General features: G+C 43.2%; 1 protein-coding gene across 1 annotated transcript; it reads left to right on the top strand.

The window, feature by feature from the left end:
* The first annotated feature begins 658 nt into the window (after nt 1-658).
* Nucleotides 659-8,135, top strand: FUT11 (fucosyltransferase 11). Its single transcript, XM_082053054.1, has 3 exons — nt 659-1,406; nt 2,693-3,318; nt 7,450-8,135. The coding sequence occupies exons 1-3, from the start codon at nt 669-671 to the stop codon at nt 7,595-7,597; spliced, it is 1,512 nt and encodes a 503-aa protein (XP_081909180.1). The 5' UTR covers nt 659-668; the 3' UTR covers nt 7,598-8,135.
* Nucleotides 8,136-13,967: the final 5,832 nt, after the last annotated feature.

The raw sequence follows: 13,967 nt of genomic DNA, 5'->3' as shown, positions 1-13,967 counted from the left end.
GAATATTTTTGCAGTAACTCTTCTACAGAATGTCCATTATGTCCAAAATCTGCTACTGAACTGGTAGGTCATGATAATGATGGGCCTTGTTCATCTTGTATGTTAAACGCATTGAGTAAATTGTGCTTGCGGGCGTTTTTGTGGCTGCGCTCCCCTGATCCGCGTGGCATTGGCCTTGCTGAGCCCCAGTCTGTGGGTGTCCCGCTGGGATGGGTAGGGGGGGTGATGGACTGGCAGGGGGGTGGTCTGGGCTGCTGCCCGGTCATGTCCCAGCAGGGTCAGGACCCCACTTTTCAAATGAAAGCAAGAAGATCCCAGTGTTTTGTTCCTCATAGAGAATGTGTCTTTGCTTGTCTCCATACTAACGACTTGTATTATGAACTGTAAGTATTGCGATTAAGTTCTCCCCTAAGGAATGAATGTGAAGCTCTTAGCAATTCCACAGCCGAGCGGCAGTTCTAGCAGCCCGCTGCTGGATCGCTGTTCTCCAGGTACTCCTGGTGCCGGTGCGCTACAGGCCCCGCCTAGTGCCGCCCGCCCCGCTCCCTCGGCGGCCCCTTGCGGCGGCGGGGCGCGCGGCCCGTGACGGAGCGCGGCCCGAGGGCGGGTCCTGGCGGCCGCTTGGCGGGGCGGGGCGGGGCGGGCGGGGCTGGCCCGGGGCGGCGGGCATGGGGGGCGGCAGGCCGGGCTGCGGCCCGCGGCGGGGCTGCGCTTCCCTCTGCGTGATGCTGGCGCTGGGCTGGGCCGCGCTGGCCGCGGACGGGCCGCCGTTGGAGGAGGAGGAGGCCGGGCCGGCGGGCGCCGAGGAGCCGTGCGCGGCGGGCGGGTGGGCGCAGGATGCCGTCCCGCCGGGCGCGGCCTTCGTGGCCGCCGCGTCGTACCGCGGCCCCGGCAACAACGACACGCGGAGCAACAAGGCGCTGCCCATCCTGCTGTGGTGGAGCGGGAGCCTGTTCCCGCACTTCCCCGGCGACACGGAGCGGATCGACTGCCCGCGGGGCTCCTGCCTGGCCACCCGCAGCCGGCGGGCGGCGCGGCACCGCCGCACCAAGGCCCTTATCTTCTACGGCACCGACTTCAGGGCCTACGAGGCGCCGCTGCCCCGCCTGCCCCACCAGACCTGGGCGCTCTTCCACGAGGAGTCCCCCATGAACAACTACGTTCTCTCGCACCCGCCCGGCATCCAGCTCTTCAACTACACGGCCACCTTCCGTCGGGAGTCCGACTACCCGCTGACGCTGCAGTGGCTGCCCGGCGTGGGGTACCTGCGGGGCCCGGCCGTGCCGCTGGCCGAGAAGGACGCGTGGCGGCGGAGGGGCTACGGCCCGGTGCTGTACCTGCAGTCCCACTGCGACGTGCCCTCGGACCGGGACCGCTACGTGCGGGAGCTCATGAAGTACATCCAGGTGGGTGAGGGCACGGGGAGGCCGTGGCGCGGAGCTGCCGCGGGAGCTGAGCCCTCCGGCCCCCTCCACATCCGCGTTTTAGTGGGCTCTGCCTGCCCCTGTTTTTGGCCAGGGTGTGAATCATAGCGGGGTGCATGCCGACTGCAAGCTGGACAGAAAAACTAGTTGTATTCCTCCCCAAAGCACGGTCTAGACTGCACCACCGCCAGGAGATACACCTGGGGGTAGCTGTGAGTTGTGGAGTTGACCACACGGCATCCGTCACAAGGTGGGCTAAGCCCAGATAAGCTTGGTCTTGTGGACCAAGAAGTTGATGAAACCTCTGGACCTTTAAGTTAGTGGACAGGAAGGCTGTCTGGTTCAAGCTTTGCTCCCATCTGAAAGTAGGGACGGGCAATAAAAAGACAGGTTGCTGCATTTTGAGAATCTGCTCCTTACCTGTGTAGGTAGGACCGTGGTATTTCTGTGGTGGCTTGTACTGCTGTGGCACAGCTGATGGAGAGTAGCTTCATAAGCTGAAATGACGTTGTTCTTTCAAGCAGAAAAAAGTTCAATGCTTTTTTTTTCTTAAAAATTCTGAAGGATAGTGGATTAGGAAAAAAGGTATCTGTTTTTAGTCTTTATCTGAAACATCTTTTTCCTAGTAATTTCTTCCGGTTCTGTTGGTTGCAATTAATTTATTGTGCAAGTTCATCATGTAGTCATTAGTGAAGCAAAGACAAAATAATTCTTAAAATATGACTGTGTGTTGTTGAAGTGTGAAGCAGATTCCAGGTCAAATGCATTGCCATTCATTTTTAGGCAGTATTCTTTTATCTCCCTGCATCAATTTTTCTCAGTCTGACAAATGGAAAATTTTTTTCTAGCCATGCTGAGACTGGCAGGAACTGTGTGTAATAACTGGAAAACTACTGGGTCTTTCTTAAGTAGAAAGATGACTTTTAAATTAACATAGAGATAGTTGAATGCCCTTTCTTAGCTCTCAGTTTCTGATTTAGCTGCTAATAAATACATTTTTGGGTGATATCTTTCTTTTCCTGCATTCCCTCATCCCCCCTCAATCTGTAGCATAGTTTGTGCTGCTTTTGAAACAGCACTCAGTTTCCTCCAGAGGTGTTAGAAAATGGGATTCTAGGAATAGTCCCAAAGGAAAAAACTTGGAGTGAAAGCGAAACTAAACTAAGGTGGCTGGGAACTGATCAAAGTTAGGAATTTTATAAGAATTATCAGCTCTGAAAACAAGCTCCTGGCAAACAAAGATGTAAAGATGCTGCTTGTTATTTTAGGTTGACTCCTATGGGAAATGCCTGCATAACCGTGAGCTTCCCAGTGAGCGACTGAAAGACACTTCTACAGCCACTACAGAAGATTCTGAATTTATGACTTTTATCGCCAGGTACAAGTTTCATCTGGCCTTGGAGAATGCCATATGTGACGACTACATGACAGAGAAGCTGTGGCGTCCAATGCATTTGGGTGCTGTTCCAGTATACCGAGGCTCCCCAGCTGTGCGGGACTGGATGCCAAACAACCTCTCCATCATTCTTATAGATGACTTTGACAGCCCCCAGGAGCTCGCAAAGTATCTTGATTTCCTGGACAAGAATGGAGAGGAATATATGAAGTATCTAGAGTATAAAAACCTTGGTGGAATCAAAAACCAGTTCTTGCTAGAGAGCTTGGAGAGGCGGGAGTGGGGTGTGAATGACATGACTCTGCCCAATTACCTGAATGGCTTCGAGTGTTTCATCTGTGACAGGGAGAACACACGGATCAAAGAGGAGCAGGAACACAAAAAGTCTCATGGGAAAATTCCAGCTCCCAGACCTCGCATAGCTCAGTCCAAACACATGGGATGTCCTATGCCAACCCCTGGGTTTGGAAGTGTTGAAGACCTCCCTGGAGGAGACAGGTAATGTACCAATACTGTGCTTTTTGAGGGAAAAGAAGCTCCAAATAAATAGAAACTGTAGCTTTTGATAATGCTTTTTATTTAAAGGATTTCTTAGTACATCTCCAGTTACACTTTGTCTTGTGAGCATATGGTGGTTCTGCTAATACCATGTAATACTGAGGCTGAAAAAGTGGCTTGGATGGTGGTATCAGTTAGTGGTTGAATAAGGAGCCTGAGATGTCCATAGTCTAAAATGCGCTGTGACCTTGGACAGTGTGGTTATCCTTTGTGTGTCTTAGCCTCTTTGCAGTATGTTTTTCAGTACAGTGATGGTAAAGCACTTGGTAGCCCTTGGGGGAAAGAAGCTCTATACCTCATCACAAAGGACTGTGTTAAGACTGGGGTTGCCACTGTTCAGTGCAGGCCTGGTTAACTCCTCTTGACCTCAGAGCAGAAGTTGGGCTCACCCAGAATACTTTACAAGACCCTTTGTTGCTTTGTGTGACAGAATTCTGGCTTGTGTTGAAGGACACCATTCCATTTATTTAGGAGAGGGACCACACAGGACAGAGAATAGGCTGTGTAGTTTCTTGTCCCCTCTGAACGCAGGGGTTGCTGATGGTTTTGGAATCTCCCAGGCCCACAGCCCAGAGTTTGCCATGCCTAGTGCCAGCTGCCCTGCAGTCTGTGTGCAGGGAACTAGCATCACCACCCCCAGGCAACCACTTTTGATGGGCAGAACAGAGTTTTGCTTGCATAGTCTACTTAGCATTAATACGTGCATTGGTACCAAATAAGTCGGTGCTTGGGTTCCCGAACCTTGAGGTTTTTCCTTTGACAGTGTTTGAAGTTGCAGTTTCTAGAAGGAAGGGTTCTTGCAGTCCATAAGCCAGGTGTGCACTTTTTGTAGTGTGCATTACTGGTGCAACATGTTTGGATCCCCCAGGGTTGTCATTTTTCTTTGCATTACCTGCAAGCATTTCTGTCTTTTTAAGTAATTACTCAAGTGCATGCAATTGACGTTCTATAAGCCACCAGACAGCCATCATAAAGATGAACCCTCAGATACGGCAGATCTTGCCTGTGTTCATACCTGTGCAACCAAAGATTTCTATGTTCTGATGTCAGTCCCACTGTGGTATTAAATAAAGGAATTTTTGAAAATATTGGGAAGATCTCATGCACTATCCAAAAGGAAGTTGTTAATATACTCTATCCCAGTTTATAGCCTTGTTAATAATTTCTGGACCAAAGAACTGAATGCTTAGGAGTGTTAAAACGTTAGAAGAAAGTGTGTTGGCAATGTAGAACCCATTGTTTCAAGTACACTAACCCAGAACTAAGTTATTTGCGGATATGGTGCAGAAAACTACTTCGTCTTATGTTTGGACACTTTCAAAAATGGCCAACTGATATTAAAAAAGGAAAATAAGCCTGGGATCATCCAGCTTGTTTAGGAAATGTCTGTTTTACAGAACTTGTCATTAAAAAGCTTTTTTCACAGTACAATAATTCTTATATTGACTACTTGAAAAGTTACGCTTGTAAGTAAAGGGGCCCATAATCCTTTGTTTTCTGTTGGTTGATTGATTATTGGAGATTTTTTATAGCAATACCTTTTCTCAGTCTCGGTAGCAAAACGTGCTTTTCCCTTCCAGCATGCTATTCAGCATCCTCCTACCCTATCAGAGTGTTCTCTACTTTTCGTTTGCTTGAGCAGCAGGTGGCAGCAGAGAAATACCTTTCAATGCACAGCACGAGTGCCTGTGGCACTTAATGACAAGCTCGGGTAGTCCATCATTCTGTGCAGTGGCCATCAGCACGGAGATTTGAACAGCTGGTCCATAATCCAGGCTGCAGTTGCATCCCATGGAAGTTTCCAGGTCTCATTGAACCACAGCGTGTTATTCTTCCCCTGGTCATAGACATATGTCTGGAAAAATTGTATCAGGGAAGCTTTTACATTGTCTGCTATCTACTTTAGAACGACATGTATCTATACCTTCAAGGCGTGATCAAGGGGATGTCCAGTGAAATATAGTGGTTTCTATCTCGTAAGCATCTGAGCTTTCACCATTTTTATCCTCAAAACAGAAAATGATTTTGTAAATGGTGTGACAATAACATAAAATTGCCACCGAAGCATTAGGTAGACATGCTCTTATTTTGTCAGAGTGTGGCGGTCGTATTATCAACAGTGTGATCACTTTAGATTGCTATCTACTGGGTCAGTCAATTGTGTATCTTGTTACTTCAGAAAACATTATTGTGGAAAAATGATGCAGGTCTAGTGAGGTTATCAGTGATAAAATATATGCACCATACTAGGTCTGACTGTAGACATACACTGTGATTTGGGGTTCTGGAACTCGGAGAACAACAAAGGCAATTGGAGTTTATGCATTTTTAGAGCAAGTACCCAATTACAGTATGGTTACCGTGTGCATCTGCATGCTCTGTAACCCTTATTCCCAAATGTAATTTTTTAGGGTTGATGAATGTGCTGAATTGACAGAACTTTTGCCACGTGTACACTCTAAGGCATCTCTTGCAATCGAAGCCAGTAATCAGCCAGGATTAAAGATAGATCTGTATCTCATGGCAATAACATTTCAGGTGTATGTAGTTGGCAGTTTCAGGATATTTGTACTGTCTTGTTCATCGTGGGGTACCAATTTTTTCCAAGTTACAGAATCAGAGTGAAATTATTTTCTTAAAAACAGCAGTGTAAAAAGACAAATACCAAAGTGTTCTTATTTAATGTTTTTGGTGGAAGTCTTTGCTTGGATACTGGAATTCCTTGCAGTGTTGCTTCTGCAGAGTTCAGCTGGAAAACATTTTCTTTTTTCTATCACCTACTGCCATTTAGAGTCCTGTGTAGTACTTATGAAAGTATACTCTCTTTCCTAACATTTGCCCTTATTCAGTGCTGTAAAAAACAAGTAACTCATGGTTGGCAGTCCTTGATCAAAGGTTAATGAATTTAGCTGGTAAGCAAAGTGATCTCACAGTATGTCCAAGTGCTGCATTTTACAAAGGAACCTTTTGGCAGACTTTTTTTTAATGCAGAAGTAAGCCTCTCTGTGTGATCCTTCACATTGTAATCTGTGTTAAAAGGTTTATTTTGAGGCCTCCGTTGCTGTACACTGCAGAGATGTCCCACCACAGATGGTGCTGTTGACCACAGGAAACTAATGCCCAGGGCAGACAAGCTGTACGCTGTTTTGGTTGTCCTGGAGCAGTGGGTGAGGTCCGCTTCTGAGCAGTGCAGCCATGCTGGCTTTAATATATGGTGCATAGAGCAAATACAGAAGGCACTGTACTTATTTCTGTGATCAGGAGGGAGAAGAAGTGAGAAGTTCTGTATATAAGTTAACAAGTATTGGGTAACTCGTATGGACAGATTTAAAAGAGCATCATGTTTGGTCCTCCTTTTCAAAATCTGTGATGGGCTTATGTGGCTGGGTAGCAGATATAATGGAGAAGAGATAAATAAATTATTGCCATACTTTGATATAACACAAAGAGAGAAGTAGGCCACATGATCATGAACGGGAATTGCTGAAAATCGCAGTGATATAGTCTATAGTGCTATTAAAAGTTTGAGAATGAATGCACTGAACAAGAGAAAAAGTATACTCAACCACGTAGTCTGGATATAAAGAATAGAGTCGGCGTTGAGGGATATAATGATTTTTTCTGTCTCTGCCATATATAACCTGATTTTGTACTGAGTAGCTGTCATTCCCTAATTGTTAAATAGCTTATCTGAAAAAAGAATTGATTCTTAGGCTGTTGTATGCATACTGGCCATGGAAGGCTACTCTCAAAATCATATAAGGACTTGTGCTAGATTTTGTTTTAATAGAAGTTTTTATTCGTCTCTCTGGTTAACTCTACAGTCACATGCTGATACTTCTAGAGTGTTGTAAAGCTAATAGTGAATTTATATTTTCTGTAGAGAATTTTCATAGCAAGTTTCTTTAAATGACTTGGAGCACAATGGCATGGTAACAACATACCTTATCATGACTATCTCTGGGCCTGTTCTGCTCTTAGGTGAAAGAAAATAAATTGTTTCAGTGCTATTACAGCTGCAGACTCATTTGTTGTTTTAATGGTTTATGGTGGTGTCTCTTTTTATTTCAGTTGGAAAGAGATGTGGCTGCAGGATTATTGGCAAAGCCTTGATCAGGGTGAGGCCCTCACTGCTATGATTCATCGCAACGAGTCGCATCAGGGAAGATTTTGGGACTATATGCATGAGATTTTTCTCAAGAGGACGAGGCAACACTGACCCATCTTTGTAAGAGCTTGATGTGAAAATTGCTTTGAAAGTTGAGACTGCAAATTTTTACCTCGCTCCAAATGTTTGCCTTGAAATAGAAGAAAAACTCACAGAGACTATTTTTTTCCGGTGCATGAAGTAAGTTTCTGCTGTGATTGGATTTCAGCAGTGGAGATCTTAGCAACTGCTTTGATTTGGATTTCAGCTCTGTAGTGTGAAGCCACTCCTGACTTGCAGGTGTCAAGATGTGGGGGAAAACAGGAATTTACTCGTTTTGCATTTGTTATAGTTTCCTTGTGGCTTACATGACTTCAGAGGAACACATCTTCAGACTCTTGCTCAAATGTCCTATGTTATTTCAGGGATTTTTCTTAATCTCAAAAATATTAATCATTTTTATAAGTATTTTATCAGTCACTTATTCTCCTCATTACGGTGTATTTTAACAAATAGCTTTTCCAGTGAAGGAATTGCAAAAGACAAGTGTCTGTGGAGAGCAATTGTGCCTTATGACATTGCAGCAATAAAGTCTCTTCTCCCCAAGTAAGCATGCCTCAAATACTCCTACTTTCCAGGGTAACTGAATAGCTTATGGGCAGGTCACTCTGCCTAATTTCTTTTTGGTAATTTACCAGGTGATACCTACAATGGGATGAGAGACTAAATTATTTAATTCACAACTTTGAGCAAAGTATTTCACACCAGAAAGCGTATTACCTGATATTGTGCAGAACTACAGTTTACATTCTTTTTTTTTCCATTTACTCAGGAGACATGAATACCAAAGTTAATACATCCAAATTAATTGTTGAAGTGGCTTACTCAAATCAGATTAAGAGTACAGATATGTGTATTCAGGATTGAAGGGGCCACAATGTGCTTGAGAAGTAAATTAAGATAAAACAAACTAAGGCTTCTTTAGTTCTGAATATCAACTTCTACTGAACAGTTTAATGATCTTTCAATATATTGTTCAAATTAATCCTTTCAATTACTTCAGATTCTCTTCATTTCATGTATCTATAGAAAATCATTCAGTTGTCTGTGCATGGTTCTGTTAGTTAGCTGTATCTCAAACCCCTTTCTTATTCAAGTGTTTGGTGGGATAGGCAGGAGAAAAAATTCTGATCTTGCTTTATATACTAAACATAAAAAATAAGAACCAGATACTGCTTTTGCTGTTTTATTCTGAATTTAAGTAGATTTTCTAGAAGTGTGGTATTTATAACCAAGTCCAAGTATTCGTTATAATTTATCTGCTGTTGCCAAAATGAGACATGCTACATTTAATGTATTGTCCTTGCAGGAATAACAGAAGGAAATACCAATATAAGCTTGTGTGTCATAGCACCTGCTTAGTTCTTGACTAGTGATTTCCTTAAGCCTCACTTTGCCTTCCTGCACAGCAAAATGAGCACATTTGTCAACTCACAATAGAATTGAAGATATGGTGGTACAAACTTAGGAGTAGCTAGCAAGCCAGATAAAAACTTATTCTTTGGGACCTTGATTCATTAATTTGCTAGTTCACAACCAAGTATTCCTTCATCACTGTTTATTATCTGTACTCAGTATCTTACAGTCGCCAGTCAAAAAGGGGTTTTTTGTTAGTCCTACATGGATTTTCTAAAACAATTTTTTTGGTTGTTATATGTAGGTACTATAGAAGGCTGTTGCTTTGAGTTCATGACTGTTGCCGAGCATGAGTATTTCTTAATTCGATATCCCTTCTTAACATGAGTATGAAGGTAGCACAGATATGTAAGTAGCTTTATCAGAGGTCTTCTGTGTTTTTGTCAGAGTTTTTCAAAGTACAGCTTTTAGTTTGTAGTCACAGGCCAGTTTAAATACTTTTCTGAGTTCTTAGTGTCTTCCTAGGTTTAACTGGTTTTTACAGTCTTACAGGTGGTGAACTTCTCAAAAGGTAATGAGTATCAGCTACCACTCTTCACAACCATGATACTCACCCAAGCCTTGCATTTCTCTTGGGTCTGCAGAGTTTTTTTCTCTAGTAATAGATCATACAAGCTTTGTCGTCTCCGGTATGTCACAGTATATCCATGATTTATAAACAGTTTGTCTGTTGCCTATATTAATATACTAAACGTGTTTCAGTCATTGTGTGTGGTGTGCAAGAATTAAGGCTGAAATATTTCTTCCAGTGCGTAGTATGAATAACTCGTACAGCTGCCAGGCAAACCCCTCAGGGGCAGGAGAGGTGGGAACCCGCCCCAGCTGGCTGAAGAGCTGTGGTTGCGGTTCTGTTCCAGCTCCTGACCAACCTTCACAACATCTTCTCTGCACAGCAAGGACTGCAAAATGTTGAATTAAAGGTGGTTCTCCCACCAGGGCTTTGCTTTTATCTCTCTGCTGTTACTTGGATGAGGCAGGAGGAGAAGCTGGGTCTCATACCCTTTAAGAGTTTGCGATTAATTTACCGAATAATGCATTTGAAAGTATTGCTATGTAATGTCAAATGACTACTGCCAATCTTAGCCAAAGCGAGTTCAATTTACAATCCTAGTTGTCTTTCTCCTAATGCAAGTAACGTGAATGCAGACAAGGAGGAAGGTCACTGCAGCAACTATTAATATTTTGGAAAAAGGTTTCTGATTTGTGGTGTTGACTGCTAACTGGATTTCTCACTTCGCTTCTTTAAATCCAGACCAGGTAGATGGTGGCTGAATGTCATCACTCGTGACTACTGGAAAGCTTATACGATACTTCAACTGAACAGTATATGCAACATCTTTCTTAATGAAGTTTTTACAGTGCAGGTGCCCATACTAATAAAAACACACAACTGTGAATTTTAGCAAAGATATCAAATATTGAGGATGATAAAGAGATGATCTCTGTAAACCCTTTGGTGGGCTTCTATTAACTAGGGTGAGTCACTTCATTGTTTGTCATGCATTTTGCCTGTTTACTGTGTGGCTAGAGAGAGGAGTTCAAAGCTGTCAGGATGGCTTTATTCACTAGCATTAATATTCTAAAAATAGATATCTCCTCATTACTGCTGATATGAAACACTAATAGATTCTATTGATGCTGTGTGTCAGAATTGACTTGACAAGCTAGGCTAAGTTTATGTCCTCTGAGAGGTGAGAGAGGAAAAGCAAATGTCAAATAGAAGGTTAAAAATCTAGCAATCCAATTAATTGCATTGGACAAGCTAACATTCTCATTTTCCTGCCAAAACTGATATCAGGTGCAGCCTCTTTTTTCAGTAAGCAGCTGGCTATTTTATATACTAAGCTAGTAGACTATGTTTTCTGTCCTTTAGCAAAGACTGCAATTTCTAGGAAGCAAATAACTTCACTGAAGAATATTGATACCTAACATTGATAATTTCCAGAACTAAAAGAGTTGCCTTTTCTTAGTTCTGTCACTGTAGTAATTTCAGACAGAAGGATCTCTGGGTCCCCTCTGATGGTAAGTAGAATGAGAGCCAAGCCACAATGGATATGTATTTTTGGAGGGAAAGGAGAATGGTATTTTTTCCCTGGAAGTGGTCTGCGAAGTGCAGCAGCTGGAGAATCACAGAGAAAATGCCCCTCTTGCACCTTGGTAGAGGGTAGTTTTGACAGGTGTGTAGGAATAACTCCTAAAGACTGGGAGCAGGATAAATTGAATTAAAACACAGCCATCAGGGACATCACTGTTTAAACAGGCTTTGCTATGTTAGACAAGCAGCCATCTGCCTGCCTAACATCCTTGCACACCCACTCTGCAGCCGTTGTCCCAAGAGAGCCACTCCCTTAATGATAGCTGCCGTCCATTTGCTTGGATTTAATTAAGATTGTTGATGGATCTCCAGGCACCTTCTGAGAAGTTGTATTAATCAGAAACATACAGGGTGGCAGGTTCCTTCCTTCTGCCCAGAGGCCTCTACTGACAGGTTTAAATTAATCAGAGGCAAAAATGCTTTTAGTGATATGACCAGCTGAGCCAAAGCCTGTGTCAGGCTTTAACAAACTGCACTTCTCTTATGATTCAGTGTCTCAGAGCTGGCAGTGAGAGACACATGGTCCTGCAGAGGGGCTGGGAAAGGTGGAGAAGAATGGAGCTGCAGGATTTGTTCCAGAGCGCTGACACGACTGGCATTTTAATTTGCATGCTGTTGTATACCTTCTTTCCTGCAGAAGAGACCCATCGAATGCTGAAGTGTCTCAGCTAGAGATGGTTCTGGGGATCTTGGTATGGATCAGAGCAGGTCAAGATAGTTTGTGGCAACTCTGAGCAAATAAGGAGGCATCAGGTGATTTGCAGTGGAAATGGGCTGGATTTGAGTAGATCTGGGAGTTAGGGATTGGGGATGTCAGCTCAGAACTAGTCAAGTGGACAGAATAGTTGAGGGATGCTGATCTGGCTGAGATAGTTCAGGATAAGGTAGGCTAGCGTTGGGGTGGGGCGTGACACGTCAGAAAGGCAATTGCATCTGTCATTGTTCTAATGAATCCATTTGTGCTAGTAAGAGCATTAAGTGCTAATACTGTCCAAATACAGTAGCTCAACCAAGAGAAGTCTGAACTGGCTCGAATCTTAGCAAACTGGTTAGTTTCACTACTAAAGTTAAAGTGGGGGTGCTTTAACTTTTAAGGCGTCTCCAATGAAATTGGACTTTAAGGAGGTCACGGTGGGACAGCTCAGAATAGACTGTGGTAGGTGATGATATTATGAGGTTTATGAGAACTGGGGCATTCAGGATAAACTGGAGTGAATATACTGGAATGTACCTTAAAGCTGGATCAAAGCAGTTCAGAAAGACATGGATATCAACTCTATCCATATATTCTCCCAATACAACTGATTTCTTAGCCTCATCCCCTAATTGGTTTGGTTTGGTTTGGTTTTGGTTTGTTTTTTCTAGCAGTGTCTGGAGGTTTTACGTAGTTACTTCAGAAAGTGAAGGATCCGTGGTGCAATTTCTTACCTCCTAGAGGTATTTAAGGCATCAGACTCATTTTAAGGGTGTATTTTACTACAGCATTGTTAGCATTATATTTAATTGTGGCATAGCATTTACTATGGCATCATAACTGGCCTTTATTCCAGTTGTCATATAGATTCTTTTCAAATCTAATATTAATAGTGTAATCTCTGTGGTTATTTTGGTTTTGACTAGCTGAAATGCAGGCTAGGATTCAGCTTTAACTATGCTGATTCAAGTAAAGAAGTTGTGAATGCAGTTAGAAGTTTACATGTTCTTTACAGTTGTGCATTCAGGATTCACAGTGAAGTATCTGTGGGGTTCACTCATCTGTGTGTTGAAGGAATTGCGTTTCTGACTGTCCCTGAAAAGTCAGCAATTCTGTCCCCCCTAGTCGTGTCTGTGTGCTATCAGCTATACAAAATGCAGGCTATTGAAAAATTTGGCTGTTGAGTAACACACCTCTTCTGTAGTTCCACATTCTCTCTTAAAACTAATGTTTGTGTCTTGCTTCAGACATCTCTGCATGGTGTGTGCAGACACCATCACATACCTTATTCTGTCTGCTCAGGAATTTCTCAGGCTGATGCTCTAATCCCAGGCTGAATGCCAAAAAAAAGATATTCTAATGCAGACGGTAGTAGCTGACAGGAAGCTCTTACAATTATTGTTGTGTAGCTTGCCTTTTTCTTTCTCAGCCTCCCCCCCATTTTTCTTGGAATTGCTTAGAAGAGAGAGCAGCTTTTGAAGGTGAATGTACCTGAAGGTGCTGCCACCATTAGCTAATGTAATTTGGAAACAGGAAGGCTGATTTACAGGGATTGCAGTTCAGCTTCTCTTGTGTCCTAGTATTTGCAACATTTAACTGTTCCTGTGCAAGTCCAGCTAGTAACTGCAGCAGCCAAGTGCAGCAGAGAGAAGTGGGTACCCGTAGGGGTAACTAGAAGAGGAAAAACCAAAAGCAGCCAAACCTCACATGAACTGGAATACCAGAAAGTACTTCTTCTCCCTGTCTTGGATTTGCTTCCAAGTTTAGAGTTGCAGGATGCAAGCCCTCAAGCCTAATTTGAAGGTGTCAGCTTGTTTTTCTTCTCCACTGGTAGCCAAGCTAGAACCATAGCTCATTGCCTGTCCCATCTGAAAAAATGGAATTAGGGTGACATCCCTCTTACCAAAATGTTTCAGAACTTTCAGACAGACTGTTTAAATTTGAACCTAAAGAAATGGAAATTTGCTTCTAAAGAGGACCAAAAGAAAACCTTTGTTTACTCAAAAATGTCTTCTCATATTCTTTAAATTGGACTTTTGAGAAAATAATATTTTAACAATAACACAAAAATAATTATAGAATCAGATGTGCCAGAATATATATTAAATCTGCAGATGCAGTAAATTCTATAATGATACTGGGCAGAGGCAAGTGGAGTGCCTTTTTTTATGTGCACA

The sequence above is a fragment of the Streptopelia decaocto genome (genome assembly GCF_964273445.1).
Source record: "Streptopelia decaocto genome assembly, chromosome: 5".
Taxonomy (NCBI): domain Eukaryota; kingdom Metazoa; phylum Chordata; class Aves; order Columbiformes; family Columbidae; genus Streptopelia; species Streptopelia decaocto.
Note: the sequence above shows the minus strand (reverse complement) of the source record. Positions and strands in the feature narration are given on the sequence as shown.

What these genes read in the sequence shown, in the direction of transcription:
- FUT11 (XM_082053054.1), top strand. Translation starts at nt 669, where the DNA reads ATGGGGGGCGGCAGGCCGGGCTGCGGCCCGCGGCGGGGCTGCGCTTCC. An exon ending in AGCTCATGAAGTACATCCAG is followed by an intron (nt 1,407 to 2,692) that starts GTGGGTGAGGGC and finishes TTGTTATTTTAG; the next exon opens with GTTGACTCCTATGGGAAATG. An exon ending in GACCTCCCTGGAGGAGACAG is followed by an intron (nt 3,319 to 7,449) that starts GTAATGTACCAA and finishes TTTTTATTTCAG; the next exon opens with TTGGAAAGAGATGTGGCTGC.